Below are 14,862 nucleotides of genomic sequence, written 5' to 3'. Positions count from 1 at the left end.
TGTATGTGGCCTTGGAGAAGGATATCATGCTTGGAAAGGTGGAGGGAGGGCACAGGAGAAGAAAATCCTAAATGAGATGTTTTGACACCACGACTGGGATAAAGGGGGCAAGTGTGTCAGAGACAGTGAGATTGGCTCAGGATAGGGCAGGATTCCAAGCAATTGTGCATAGGATCTCTATGAGTTTAGGTTGACTCGACAGCACATAACAACAGCTGCTACTAAACTAGAACATTTTGTTGATATTCTTTCTTCATATAAAACTGGGATTATTAGAAGAGCATTGTCATTTTCAAGCCATTTTAGCAAGGAGAAAAATTTTTTTTAACATTTTGTATATGGGGCCCTAATATCTGGGGAAGTGTACCCTGATCTCTCACATTTAAGCTTCTGCCTTATCTCTGCCTTCAGCACTCGCATACGGCCAGGTACTCCATGGCTCTGGTCAACCTCACATCTGCCCCAGGGTTTCTCCTCCTTGGCCTGATGGACGGGCGGGACACCCACCCGCTGTTGTTCCTGCTCTTCCTTTGCGTCTACTTGCTCAACGCCCTGGGCAACCTGAGCATGGTGGTGGTGGTGAGATCCGATGCTGCTCTGCGCTCTCCTATGTATTATTTCTTGGGTCATCTGAGCCTCGTGGACGTCTGCTTTACAACCGTCACGGTCCCCAGACTGCTGATCGGTCTGCTCTGCTCAGGCCAGGCCATCTCCTTCCAGGGCTGCTTTGCCCAGATGTACTTCTTCGTGGCCCTGGGCATCACGGAGAGCTACCTGCTGGCAGCCATGTCGTATGACCGCGCGGTGGCAGTGTGTCGGCCGCTGCACTATAGCGCAGTCATGACGCCGGGACGCTGCGCGGCGCTGGTGGGCGCGTCCTGGGCGGTGGCGCACCTCCACTCGCTGCTGCACACGCTGCTCATCTCCGCGCTCTCCTACCCGCCCTCTGCCCCTGTGCGCCACTTCTTCTGTGACATGACCGTGATGCTGAGCTTGGCGACCTCGGACACCTCGGCTGCAGAGATTGCCATCTTCTCTGAGGGCCTGGCCGTGGTGCTGACCCCGCTGCTCCTGGTGTCGCTCTCCTATGCACACATCTTCGTGGCGGTGGTGGGCGTGCGCGCTGCTGGGGGGCGGCGCCGCGCCTTCTCTACCTGCGGGGCCCACTTGGTGGTGGTGTCGCTCTTCTTTGGCTCTGTCCTCTCTGTCTATTTCCGTCCGTCTTCTGCCTATTCCGCTCGCTATGACCGGCTGGCCAGTGTGGTCTATGCCGTGGTCACGCCCACCTTAAACCCTTTCATCTACAGCCTTCGAAACAAAGAAGTCAAGGGTGCCCTCAAAAGGGGGTTCAGGTGGAAGGCTGCACCCCAAGAGTTGTGAGGGCAGATCTGGATTTACTGACACTTTGATGACAACACTAATCACGAAAGAACGTTTTAAAAAAGTTTTTTCAAAAACAACTATGAGATATCATCACACCCCAATAACAAAAAAAAGCTCAACAGCTTGTTGAGAAATTGTTACCCTTTATTCACTGTTGGTGTTAAAATGGTGCGACCACTCTTGAAGACAGTATGACACTTTCGCAAAAGGTTGGAAATACCATTTGACACAGCAATTCCAATACTGAGACTTCCCTACAAAACCAGAGCTGCCACCCAATAGATATATGTACACCCATGTTTATTGTACATTGTTCACAATAGCAAAGAGATGGAAATAATCAAAGTGCCAATAAACAAATGAAAGGATAGAGAAGCTGCGGTATATTCACACTATGGAATACGATGCAGCACTACAAAGCGAAAAATGAATACATTATTATACAAAATAAGTGACCCTGGAGAACATTATGTTGAGTGAAATATCTTAGTCACCAAAGGACAAATACCATATAATGTCTCTTTTACAAAACAGGACTGACATGAGGGTTGTGGGGAAACTAATAAGGGATAAATAATGAACATTGCATTGGAACAGAGAGAAATAACTGTTTATAAAGAATATGTGATTAGGCATTAACTTCATGACAACAGTCCAGAATAAGAGTTGTATAGCAAAGTAGACTTGGGGGTGGGGGAGGAAATTGTGCAACAATGAATTTATTATTTTTTTAAGAAAAAAAAAGTAAACTAGGGGGTGGGTAGAGAGGAAAATGTGCAACAATGAATGGAAATCCAAGTTTTCTGTAAACTTTCTTTAAAGTCACAATAAAAACTTAGGGGGGAAAAATTTTGTTCCCACAAAAACCAGACAGACTTTGAAAACCCACTTGGACGGTCAACTATGAGTTGATTCCAACTTGATATTCATAACAACATCTATTCCCCAGGAACAAGATGGGCAAACTTATCTCGTGAGACCGTTCTGACTCAACAGCAATGAGACACAGTAAGAGCTGCGGAAAGGATCACACAACATTCAGTTCCTGCTGGGTCTGGGATCTAATCCTTCCTTACCATGACTCACTGGCTCATTTTTCTTTCAGAGGACATTCTCTTGCCAACAAGGACAAGGCTTTTTGTTGTTCTGGGTATGTGCCATCAATTCAGAACCCACTGATTGCTCACCTCTCAGTGGGTTTTAAGAGGCTCTATATCACACTGGAAGAGATTGCCTATCTTTCTTCCAGCTGATAGACGAAAACAGCATGCCACCGGCTAGGCAGTGCAATTCCTTACATGAAGAATCAGTGCTGGAGGAGAGTACTGAACATATCCTGGACTGGCAAGAGAACCCATAGTTCTGCCCCAGAGAGGTTGAAAGCAGGTTGCTCCTAGCAGGCAAGGATTCTGAAATGCCTTGTGTATCATATACAATGGGTGTGCTGTCAGGACGGGCCAGTTCTTAGAGAAGGACGTGATGTTTTGGAAGGGTAGAAGGTCAGTTCAAAAGAGGAATAATACTCTGGATGAGATAGACTAACACAGCGACTGTGGCATGCGGTCAGGTGTGTCAGAGACAGGTTGGCTTAGACAGGTTCAGAGTCTATGTTCAAAGAGTTTCTATGACTCATAGTCACTTTGACAGCACATTACAATGACAACAAGAAGCCTAAAAGGTCCCTTAGATATTTTTTGCTCTTGTGTGATGTATATGTTGTTGTTATTGTGACAGTAGAGTAGGAACCGCCCCACAGCAGACCCTCTGGTGGGCCTTCAGAAGCAGTTAATTGCACGGGAGTAGACTGCCCATCAGAGGACACAGTTGAGTACATGACATTACAGTCTTTGGCCTCCCAAATTCATGTCCTTGACATGGGCAAAAGACTCTCACCTCATTTATTGTTCCACAGTCCTTGGATGCACACAACGTCCAGCTTCTATCATGAGGTATAATTCTTCATCTTTGAATCTAGGCTGAAAGTCCTCTGATTTAAAACTATAATGAGCACACAGACACACAGTATTTCCATTACAAATGGCAGATTTTCTAAAGAAAGGACACCAAACACCAAGCAAGTCAAATGCTGAGCACAGGGTTTTAGATTAGCCTTGAGGCTTAAACAGAATCCTCTATTCTCTAAAACAATCTAGCAATGGCCTGGGCCTCTGGATACTGAGAACTGGCCATTTTCTAAGTACTTAGGGTTGAGCCCCGTGTCCTAGGCTTCAAATGTGTTTTCTTGGTTCACTGGGAAAGAAATCTGCTTTCTCAGTGTTGGTTGTCCTATTTTTCTAGACAGACTTAAATGTCAGCCCTACTTACATGTTCCTTGTGGGCGTCACTTTCCTGTCCCTATGGAACAGAAAGATACATGGAAACTGTCCCTGGTCATCATTGGATAATGACCCCCCGCCTTATGGAAGCACCAAGTGCAGAGCCAAGTTTACAAAAATTTAACTCTGCAATACTAGACGCTGTTTCCTGATTCTGAGAAACACCATGTCCCAAAACCAGCTGTTCTCTTCCAAATTCTGAGTCTAAAGTGTTTACTTAGGCATCTTTTTTGCCTCAACAGATTTCACTAAGCTCTTGATATCTAGCAGTTAATGTACAGGGCAACATGCTTTCTAGATTTGTGAGTCGGCAAGACTAGCTCAAGAAAAAGCCCTGAGAAGCTGCTCATTCCACCAGGGAGGCTCCAGTGTAGAGATGACATCTCGCTCCTAGAAATCGGCTCCCATGTTGCCTTGTGGGTGTCTCCCTCTCTGAACAGGCACTTGTTTTGTCTGTTGCTGCTGTTCTACTGCTCCTTCTCCTCCTAGGTCACCACTGGTGTAAAAATTCTCCACCTTTCTTTGATCCTTCACCAGAATTACCTTTGATGTGTATAATTCCACCAACAGTCTCTTTCAAACAATCTTCAACTCCTTCCAAATCTACTCATTATCTATTGTGCACATTTTAGGCATCCTTTAGAAGAGAACTCCTCTCTCAAGATACCAATACCTTATTTATACAGTGATGCTACAACAGAGGTACCACAATGTTTGCTTTCAGAAAGGGAAATTTATTCGTTAATGGTATTACAAATCCAGAGTGCCACCTCTGTGAGAAGGCTTCCATTCTCTCTCTCTCAGTGGTGGAGGAAAGTCAGTGTGTCCTTCAGCAGCCCTAGGCCAAACGGTCCTGGGTGATCACCATGGAATATAGCCTTCTCAAGCTAGAGATCTTCTTCTCCCTACAGAATAGATAGAAAAAGATGTGCTCCACTTGTGGTGAATATTTATTGATGCCACTGAGGTTCGTGCCTCTTGGCTTACTTAATAAAACTTTGGTTTAAAATACAATTTAATTTTATTGTAGTTTTTATTTTAATGACTGTTTACAGAGAAGACAGACTTTCATTCATTCATTATTGCACATCTTACTACCTTCCCTGTCTTCCTCCTCCCCCAGTTCACTTTTTTCTTAATATTCATTCATTTTTGCACAATTACTTCCCTCCCCACCCCACCCCAGGCCTCGGCAACGATACCTAATCATATATTCCTTTTAGACAGTTCTTTCCTTCTTCTGTCCGTGCGAACGTCATTATCTATCCACTCTTATCCTATTCTTTTTCCAACCCCCCATGTTAGACTTGCTTTAGAGCAGTTCTGCTATGCAGATATTTGTACTTTTTAAGACTTTGAAACTCTCAGCTCAGTTGAACTCATTACCTTCAGGCCATAACCAAGTAATAAAGCAAAGTAGTATAAGGAAATGTACCGAGGCTTGGGCTTAGAAAATCAAAGAGGAAAACTCCAGTGAGTTCCCAGATGCTATATATTACTCTAGAGAGGACTGTCCACCTTTCTCTGCAGTAGGTGCTAGTGGATCTGAATCACTACGCAAGTACCACCTTTGGATTAGCCCCTCCGCTCCCTACAGAATTCGCCACCAGAGTTCCCTTTATACCTGGAGTACCGTCAAAGGTATCACAGACCTCACCGGGTGCACTCTTAGGGCTGTGTTGCATTCAAACCCTCATCTTGTTTTAAAGGTTTGTTTCAACAGATTATGGGAGACCATGACACAGAAAATAGAAAAAGACGTCATACTCCCAAATTGGTTTGATGAAGCGAGCCTGAAGCAAGAGAAAGCAACCTTGAAATAAGTTAAAATCTTTAGGAAGGAAGATTTTCATATCCTAAGAAAATCTAACACAAATATAGCATGTCTGTGTTGTCGTTGTTGTTCTTGTTGTTAGGTGCCATCAACCAACTCCTAGTGACCCTATGACTAAGAGTTCTGAACTTTGCCCTGTGAACTGAACTTCTGAACTGTGCCATCCTTACCATCTCTGACATTACTTGAGTCCACTCTTACAATGTCAGTCTATGTTACTGAGGGTCTCCTTTTCCCCCCTCCAGTATTCCAAGGATGATGTCATTTCCTAAGGTCCAGTCCCTCCTTACAACAACTGCAAATAAGTGAGAAGTTTCACTATTCTTGTCTCTAACAAGCAATCTGGTTATACTTCTTTGTTTAAGACATACTTGCCTGTCTTTGGTAGTCCATGGAATGTTCCATACGCTCTCAATTCCACAATTCAAAGGCACATATTATTCTTCTGTCACCTTTATCTACTGTGCAACTTTTCAGATGCATAGGAGGAAACAAATGAAAAGACTATAGCTTGGATCAGGGAGCTCTGGTGGCCTACTAATAGTTGTGCTGCAATCCCAAAAGCATGAAGTTTGAATCCACGAGCAGCACCACTGCAGAATGATAAGGACTCTCCTCTTGTGTGATTTACTGCCCCTGAAACCTGCTGAAAGTCCAAGTGTGAGTCAGTTCTGACTTGAAGACACAGAACAATAACATAACTGGAATCAGGCACACCCTCGTCTTGAAACTGGCATCATTGCTCTCCAGCACTCTGGAGAGGTCTTGGACAGCAGATTTACCAGCACAAAACATCTTTTAATTTCTTGTCTGCTAGGACTAAAATGTTGATTGTGGATAGAAGTAAGATGAAATGGCTGATGATGTCAAGTTTTCTCCATTTATCATGATGTTGCCTGTTGATCTTGGGGTGAAGATTTTGGTTTTTTAGCATTGAGATATAATCCATATTGAATGCTGTAGTCTTTGATCTTCCACAGCAAGTGTTTCAAGTCCTCTTCACTTTATGTAAGCAAGGTTATATCATTTGCATATCGCAGGTTATTGATGAGTCTTCCTTACCACACTTTTCTTCATAAAGTCCAGCCCCTCAAATGATTCCATCTCTTTTAGTTCAGCATATCTCCTCCTTATCTCTCTATTATGCAATGTCATTTTCAGAGCCTGTGGTGACAATCATTTTGGTCTTTTCTTTTTCCTCCCTCTTTCTAATGACATTTTGCTTTCTTCATGGAGGAACAGATTTCCAAGGACAGCATGAGAAGATAAAGTATTATAATGGATGTACCAAAAAAAAAGAAATTAGAAAATAAAGGGGGGAAATGCCATTTCTCAATCTGAAAGAACTAAAAAACAAATTAAAGACTCAAATTGCACTACAGAAAGATTCTATGAGCAAAGTCTTCAATAGATGATATCCTTGATGTCATACCATCACTCTTCTGGTCTTGAATCTGATGTTCAATGGGTCAAACCCATTCTTAAGATTATTTTTAAATTCAGATAGTATAGACTCAAGTTTATAGTTGTGGTTTTTGTTATGTGACATTGAGTGGCCTGCGATCATAGTGACAGCTGTGAAGCCTGCCCTGTCTTGAGTCAGTCTCTCTCATTCAGGCACATCTACCCCCATAACCCCAGTTACTGTATCAATCCGTCAAATTGGAGTTTTCTTCTCTGGTACCATTCCTCCACCCCTCTGAATATGATGTCTTCCTCCAAAAACCAGTCCACCCTGGGGCCATATGCCCATAAATATGTGAGATAGAACTTCAACAATCCCAGCCTCTAAGGAGAAACTTGGTTTTACTCTCTTCAAGACAGACCTCTTTGGTTTTTTTGGTTGTTCATGGGATGTTCAAGACTCTTTTCCAGCACCACAACTCAAAGGCATTGATCCTTCTTCTTTCATCTTTAGTTATTGTCCAGCTGTTTGATACATAGCAAGTAATTGTGAAGACCATGGCCTGTATTAGACACACATTAGTCTCTAGACTGACATCGATGCTTGTCAGCACTCTGGAGAAGTCCCTGACAGATTTTCCCCAATGTAATTTGTCTTTTGATTTCCTAACTGTTGGTGCCAAGAGTGTTGCTTGTGGAACTGAGCAAGGTATAATTATTAACTACCTCAATCGGTTCTTCATCAATCCTGGTGCTGCCAATTGGCCCATTGGTGAGAATCTTTGTCTTCTTGATGCTGAGCTTCAATCCACATTGAAGTCTACAGAATTTGACCTTCTGCAGCAAGCACTTCAGATCCTCTTCACTTTCAGCAAGCAGAGTTGTGTCATTTGCATTACGTAGGTTGGTGATGATTCTTCCTCCAATCCTGATGTCACACATCTCCCCTTAAAGCCCAGCTTTTTGAATGATCTGTTGTGCACATAGATTGAAAGGATATGGAGACAAGATGCAAGGATATGGAGATAGGATGCATCCACGCTTTTCCTGATTTTTGAACCATGCAGTGTGTTTTTGCTCTGTTCTGAGGATTGCTTCTTGGTCCAAGTACAGGTTTCCCATAAGCACAATCAAGTGTTCTGGGATTCCCATTTTCCTCAAGGTTAAGTACGATTTATTGTCATCTACAGTCATGGTTTACATTTATTTATATATGTTGTTGTTGTTATGTGCCATCGAGTCGTTTGTGACTCATAGCAACCCTATGTACAAGAGCCCTAAACGTCGTTCTATCCTTTGCCAACTTCGTTGTCTCAAACACATTCATGTGATATAATATTAAAATGTTATAACTATAAATATATATTCTATATTGTTTACGCTATAGTTTATACCCAGGAGGGGCCAGTCATTGTAAGAGGACATCATGCTGAGAATGGTACAGGGTTAAAGAGAAAAAGACATCCCAGTAATAGAGGTTGACACAGAGTGTAACAATGGGCTCAAACATATCAGCAATTTTAAGTCTGGTGCTCGGCAATGTGAGGTGAAGCTCCACCATGCATAGGGTCCTTATAAGGAGTAGGCAATTTGATGTCATCTAAAAACAACCATAAGAGGAAGCACATTTACAAGGAGCAGTTCAACTCTGGTGGCCATAGTTATATGGCCATGGAAGTACAGTTTTCACCTAATGCTTCCATTACCTCACATATGAATATTTTGAGGTTTATGAATAATACCCTAATCTACATCCCTCCTGAAGCCTAGTGGCTATGGAGGGATAATGATATTCATACATTGTCACTCTCCTGCTTTGACCCTCTCAGAATCTAAGAGTGATGTATAACAGGAGGGTTGTACACAACCCAGTTTTATTCCTATCTTTGAAGACTTAAATCCCCTGCTTGGAGGTCCTTCAGTTTGGACTAACACTGAACTAAGAAGTGACATGTCACTCTTATCCTGCTGGCAATAATTGCACTAGTAGCAGCTTTAGGAGGGTTGGCTGGAGAGATTGCAAATGCCTGATATTCAGGGAATTCTTTGTAATTATACAAAAAGCACTGCCCTCACTAGCTCATGTAGTGCTGGGTCATAAGCTGACTTTAGACTTTCTTTAGTAGAACATGAGAAGGGGGAGTCTTTGCTATCACAAACACTACCTGCTGTCTGTATATTAATGCCAGATGAGAAATGGCATTGAGGACACAGAAGATAAGAGCAAGATAAGTGGTTCAAGAACCGCCAAACCCAACTTAAAGGGAATACAGGGGACCAAATGATAGGCCTCCTCTCAGTCACCTGATTTCTTGTGCTCCAGAGCTCTCTGGCAGCTATATTAGTGCTATGAATCTTTGAATCTAGTTTTTTTGGAAGAGAGATTTGTTGCCTCTTGCCTGCAACAAGTTTCAGGTAAAACTCTGGGTGATGTAAGCATTTCGGCGCCATCCAAGGGAGAAAGACGATCCGCTTTCTAAAGTTTTGGGCCAGATAAGGATGAATTTGTATTGTCTTGGGCCACCTTCTAGTCTTACTCAAGCACTTCCAAGCTTGAAGCTACAGAAGACAAGACATTAACCAAGGATCCCACAAAAAAAAAAAGAAGAAGAAGAAGAAGAAGAAAGGTTTTAGTATAAACCCCCACACCAGGGAAAGAGATGGAGAAGAGGAGGAGACTCCTCCTCAACTTAGTAACTGGTTATTGCCATAAGTGCTATAACCCAGTAGTTATGATCGTTAACTTCCTCTTAAAACTCAGTCAGGAAAATTGATCTGAAGAGGCCTCCAAGAAATGTGCAGAAGAGTCACTGTGACTAACAATTGCTCTCTCTCTCTGTGTGTGTGTGTGTGTCTCTCTCTCATGGGAGAGATACACACTGGACTTGTGATTCGAACGCTGGTAGGAAGCAAGGGCATATGTATGTCAGGCTACAATAATTAATAACATTGGTCTAGAAGCCTTTGTAACAAAAGCCATCTTAAAGAACTGTCTTCTCCACACCTCATTTCTATGTTCCTATGTGGTATAGTGGGTTGATTGTCAACATGGCTTTCCTGCTCACCGATATTTATATTCCCCACAAGCAGAGTGGAAACCTGCAAATAGGATGTAAGTCTATGGCGTGCTGTTGGCCTCCTGTTAAGAAGCTGCACTGTAGTCCAGACAATAGGTCCACAGAAGGATAGGCAGTCTCCTTCCGTGTGATTACTGCCTCTGAAAACTCAGCAGAGTGTCAGCCATGGGTCGATTCTGACTTGATGGCAAACAGCAACAACAAATAATTATTCATGATGATGTTAGTCAGTTTTTCTACCCCATCAGCTTTAATTTAGAAGGTTTAGGAACAGACGATGGAAATTTCAGTATCTACAAGGAACAAGCAGTGGAGAATGTACTGTGCATCCTTTGGAGCCAAAGATTCCTCTGTAACTCAGACTGGGAAGCCCTAAACAAAAGCTTCGACAGTGGAGAAACAAGAGACCGCCATGAGGCTGAGCTGATGTGGGACTGCTGCTCCCTGAGCCTAAGCCCGGGGGCTTGTGCACACTCTTGCCCGAGGACTCAGAGGTGGACTCCTAACTAGCACTCAGAGAGCTTCCTAACACTTCCCTGATGCTATGACGCTGAAAGTCAAAGGATCTTTAAGAAAACTGTGCTGACTGAGGACTTGTAACCCATTAACTTCCCTAATGAACACCAGAACCATGAGTGCTGTGTGTTCACTGCAAGTGATTTTTCTAATACAGCTATAGAACAGTGAGAGCCCTGGCAGGTTTCTTCAATGTTAGAATTAGGAGTAGAATCAGATGAAAAAGTAAGAGCAGGGACATGCCTGGCCTCAGAGAAGATGGTTTTGTATTGTGGGTGTGTTGATGGGAACAGTAAGTGGAGGACAGGAGCACTCCCTTTCGCAACCTACCAAGATGGAACACTTCCCACAAAACATAGACTCTTCCTAGAAAACTGATGACTTTTAAAATGTTTGCCTTTACAACAAAAATGTTTGCAATCATACTATTATACTCAAATTGTTCCCTCTTTGTTGTTGTTGTTGACTGCCATGGAATCCAGCATGACAAAATAGAGTAACCCTAAGAACAAAAGGCCTGAAGCCTTTCTATTCACTATCATCATTTATCAAAGTTCATAGAGTTGTTTAGGAAGTGGATACCACTCCTGCTTATATGGTTCCTTAATTATTGTGACGCTCCTACAGTTGTCTCTCACACTTTGTTCTTTGCCTCTTGTTTACCTATGGGGGAGCAGGAGGATATTATTCAAGTGAAACATAATAATTAACATTCACTCCAAAAGACCAGAAGGCAGTGGGCAGGGTAGCTGGCTGCTTGGAAATGAAACAAACAGGGCAGAAAGAGGGGGAATGTTGATCCACTGAAAAGTTTGAGCAAAGCTCCTGAAGAACACATTGCTGCTGTTGTGTGCCCTGAGTGGACTATGACTCCTAGCTACCCTAGAAACACTGGTTCTGAAGCTTGCCCTCTCCTGAGCAAACCTGACACCCGGGGCCCCACTGCCACGGTCCCTCGTGTCAGTCCATCTCACCTGAGGTCTCTGCAGTGCTGACCGTTAGAATTCAGTCCTCTCCCACCAAGTTTGAGCTGTTCAGTGCTCAGCGGAGTGGTGTGGGTCCTTGTGGGGCCACCTAAATAGCGTCCGATGACTTCTCTTATCTGTCGGCCAAGGCTGGGGCGGTGCCAGGTGCGGCTCTGCTCTGCTTCTCACTGACCTGAGCCCCTTGAGAGGCCACCGCCCAGATTGGGTGAGCGCTGGTGGTGCAGGCCGACGGTGGGGGAGGAAGTGGTGGAGCTGCTTCTGCTGGCTGTGGTGTAACAGGTGGAGCTGGGGAAGGTATCAGGGGAGGCAGGGGTGCAGTAGGGGTGTGGGGGGTCCAGTAGATGGAGTGACCCCTGGAGCGATGTTGACCGTAGGGGTGTGAGGGGTCCTGTAGGTGGAGTGACCCCTGGAGCGATGTTGACGTAGGGGTGTGGGGGGGTCCAGTAGGTGGAGTGTCCGGAACGATGGTGTTGGGAGATCCGGTAGGTGGAGTGACCCCTGGAGCGATGTTGGTGTTGGGGGGTCCTGTAGGTGGAGTGACCCCTGGAGCGATGTTGACGTAGGGGTGTGGAGGGTCCGGTAGGTGAAGTGTCCGGAACGATGGTGTTGGGGGATCCGATAGGTGGAGTGACCCCTGGAGCGATGTTGGTGGTGGGGGGTCCGGTAGGTGGAGTGACCCCTGGAGCGATGTTGACGTTGGGGTGTGGGGGTTCGGTAGGTGGAGTGTCCGGAACGATGGTGTTGGGGGGTCCAGTAGATGGAATTACCAGGAGCTGCGGCGACGTCGGCGGTGACGTCGGCCGTGTGTGGGGTCCTGAGGTTGGTGTGGAATGTGGCGGGGGCGTAAGTGGTGTGTAGGGTCTGGTCGAGCCCGGGACCTGTGTCGACGTAGGCGTTTTCGTCGAGCCCGGGACTGGAATTGATGTAGATGGTGTTGGGGGTCTGGTAGGCGTCGAACCCGGAACCTGAGTCGACGTAGGCGTTTTAGGGGGTCCATCAGAAACCTGAACCTGCGTCGACGTAGACAGTGTCGACGGCATTGGGGGTCCGGTAGGTGTCGAGCCCGTGACCTTGGTCGACGCAGACAGTGTAGACGGTGTGCGGGGTCCGGTAGAGCCCGGGTCCGGCGTTGACGTAGGCTGTTTGGGGGGACCCTTAGGTGTCCAAACAGGATGTGGGGTTGACGTAGGCGGTGTCGGGGGTTCGGTAGCTGGGATGACAGCATGTGGCGGGGGCGTAGGCGGTGTGAGGGGGGCGGTAGTTGGGGTGACTGTTTGTGGTGGCATCTTAGGCGGTGTGGGGGGTTCGGTAGTTGGGGTAACTGTTTGTGGCGGCATCTTAGGCGGTGTGGGGGGTTCGGTAGTTGGGGTGACTGTGGCGGGGTCGTAGGCGGTGTGGGGGGTTCGGTAGCTGGGGTGACTGTGTTGGGGTCGTAGGCGGTTTGGGGGGTCTGGTAGGTGGAGTGACTGTGTTGGGGTCGTAGGCGGTGTGCGGATCTCGGTAGGTGGTGTGACATGCTGGTGTGGGGTAGGTGCTGTTGGGGGGCCGGGAGGTTTCGTGATTGGTGGTTGCGGCCACGTCGGCCGTGTGTGGGGCTGGTACACATGGTGACCCTAGGTAGGGGTGCGGTAGACGGTGTGGGGGGACCGGTTGATGACTCGACCAGACGCCGTGGTGAAGGTTCTGGTCCTGGTGACGACAGAGGAGGTGTTGGTGAGGCTGGTGGCCCGTGGAATACAAGCCCAGCAAGTTTATCTTCCCGCCCTTGAATTCTCTTTGAAAAAGGAGTGAATAATATAGTGGAGAGAGGAAGAATTTAGCACCTAGAACTCCAAACGTGATAAGTCTCCACCAGGTACCAAGAGCAAGAACATCTCCAGGTTGAAATAGGTGCCTATGAAATCCCTTACTGTATTCACAGGGAATCATCACAGGGAACAGAAACATCCAAAACAATTCATCATGTGTCCATTTCCCAAATGAACTCAGCCAATTACAAAGCTTTGATTATTTCCAAATTTGGTTGAAAGCTATGCTTTTATGACAAAAAAAGATCATCTTTTATACAAACAATATAAAAAACTGTTAAAAACAGATCATTCATAAGTTCACTATCTTTTTGTATTTTGTTGTTAAGACATGAAAAGAACCACACACGTCCATTCTTTATGTCATTTCCATCATTGGTCTTACTTCCTCTGCCCTGTCTCAGGCTGCTTAGGACAAGCATGACTTGACTATTGGCTTATACAGCAAAGTGTTGTTACTTACCTATTTGATCTTCTAAATCTTGCAAGATCCATACTTTAAAAAAAAAATATAAGAAGATATTAGTAAAAGCTGTCTTCCCATATTCCCACGTTCACTTGAAATCTAACAGGCTCAAGAAATCTCAACCCAACAGCTCCCTGTAGATGCTCAAGACTTTTCTGGTGTCCTCAAGGCACAGGCCTTCTGTGAGCATTGAGGAGACCGTGGGGATGGTGCTGTGTTAGGTGCCATGGAGTCGAGTACGACTCATAGCAACACTCCGATTAGCCCACCGGAACCCTGCCCTGTCCTGTGCCATCTTTATCCCTGATACTCTTGAGCTCATTGCTGAAGTCATCTTGTCAGTCCATCCCATTGGGGGTTCCTCATCCCCTTCACTGACCTTCCATCTCTCCAAGCATGTGATCCCTTTGCAGAGAACAGCCTGGCCTACCCACATGTTCAAAGTAGGGGAGGTAAAGCATTGCCATTTTCCAGACTGTTCATAGAGTCTCTATGATTGGTAGCCAACTGAAGGCACCTAACAAAACCAGGCTTTCTACAAGGTATTGCTTACTGTTGAAGAGAGAGTGAGGGACTCTCCTTTTAAAATGGTGTTACTGAGCCTGGTGGCATCTTCTTGCCAGTCTCAAGATGAGGTTGGTGTGCTCACTGTGATCCTTCTGTGGGCCTCTTTCAGGTTCAAGTGGAATTTCTCCGGGATGGACGTCTGCCTAGCTCTAGGTGGCTGATCCTGCTGATGTGGCCCTGGCCCCAAGGCCCTCACCTAAATGCTGGGTAGGCTTCCCCCACCCCCACCTCCTTTTCTTCTGTGGAGTTCAAGTCCTTCCCAGTGTCTGGTTTCCCCACGGTTTCCCTTCCTCCTGCATCCAACTTTGCAGCTTGAAATTTCCCCCTCATTTCTGAGTCTTTGTGTTTGAATTTTCTGCTGGCAGGCTCCTCTGTATTTCCCTTTCTTCTTCTTTTTTTAATTTATTTTTCATTTCAATGAACATCTACAGAGATTTTGGAATTTCATCCATTCATTGTTGCACCCCTCTCCCCGCCCCCCCCCT

General features: G+C 45.5%; 1 protein-coding gene across 1 annotated transcript; it reads left to right on the top strand.

The window, feature by feature from the left end:
• The first annotated feature begins 435 nt into the window (after positions 1-435).
• On the top strand, positions 436-1,380 carry LOC102856603 (olfactory receptor 1L6-like). The gene has a single exon (XM_006903248.1). It carries the CDS (start codon positions 436-438, stop codon positions 1,378-1,380), a length of 945 nt encoding a protein of 314 aa, XP_006903310.1.
• Positions 1,381-14,862: the final 13,482 nt, after the last annotated feature.

The sequence above is a fragment of the Elephantulus edwardii genome, unplaced genomic scaffold (genome assembly GCF_000299155.1).
Source record: "Elephantulus edwardii isolate Elephantulus edwardi_28Jun2011 unplaced genomic scaffold, EleEdw1.0 scaffold00549, whole genome shotgun sequence".
NCBI classification, from domain to species: domain Eukaryota; kingdom Metazoa; phylum Chordata; class Mammalia; order Macroscelidea; family Macroscelididae; genus Elephantulus; species Elephantulus edwardii.
Note: the sequence above shows the minus strand (reverse complement) of the source record. Positions and strands in the feature narration are given on the sequence as shown.

What these genes read in the sequence shown, in the direction of transcription:
- LOC102856603 (XM_006903248.1), top strand. Translation starts at nt 436, where the DNA reads ATGGCTCTGGTCAACCTCACATCTGCCCCAGGGTTTCTCCTCCTTGGC.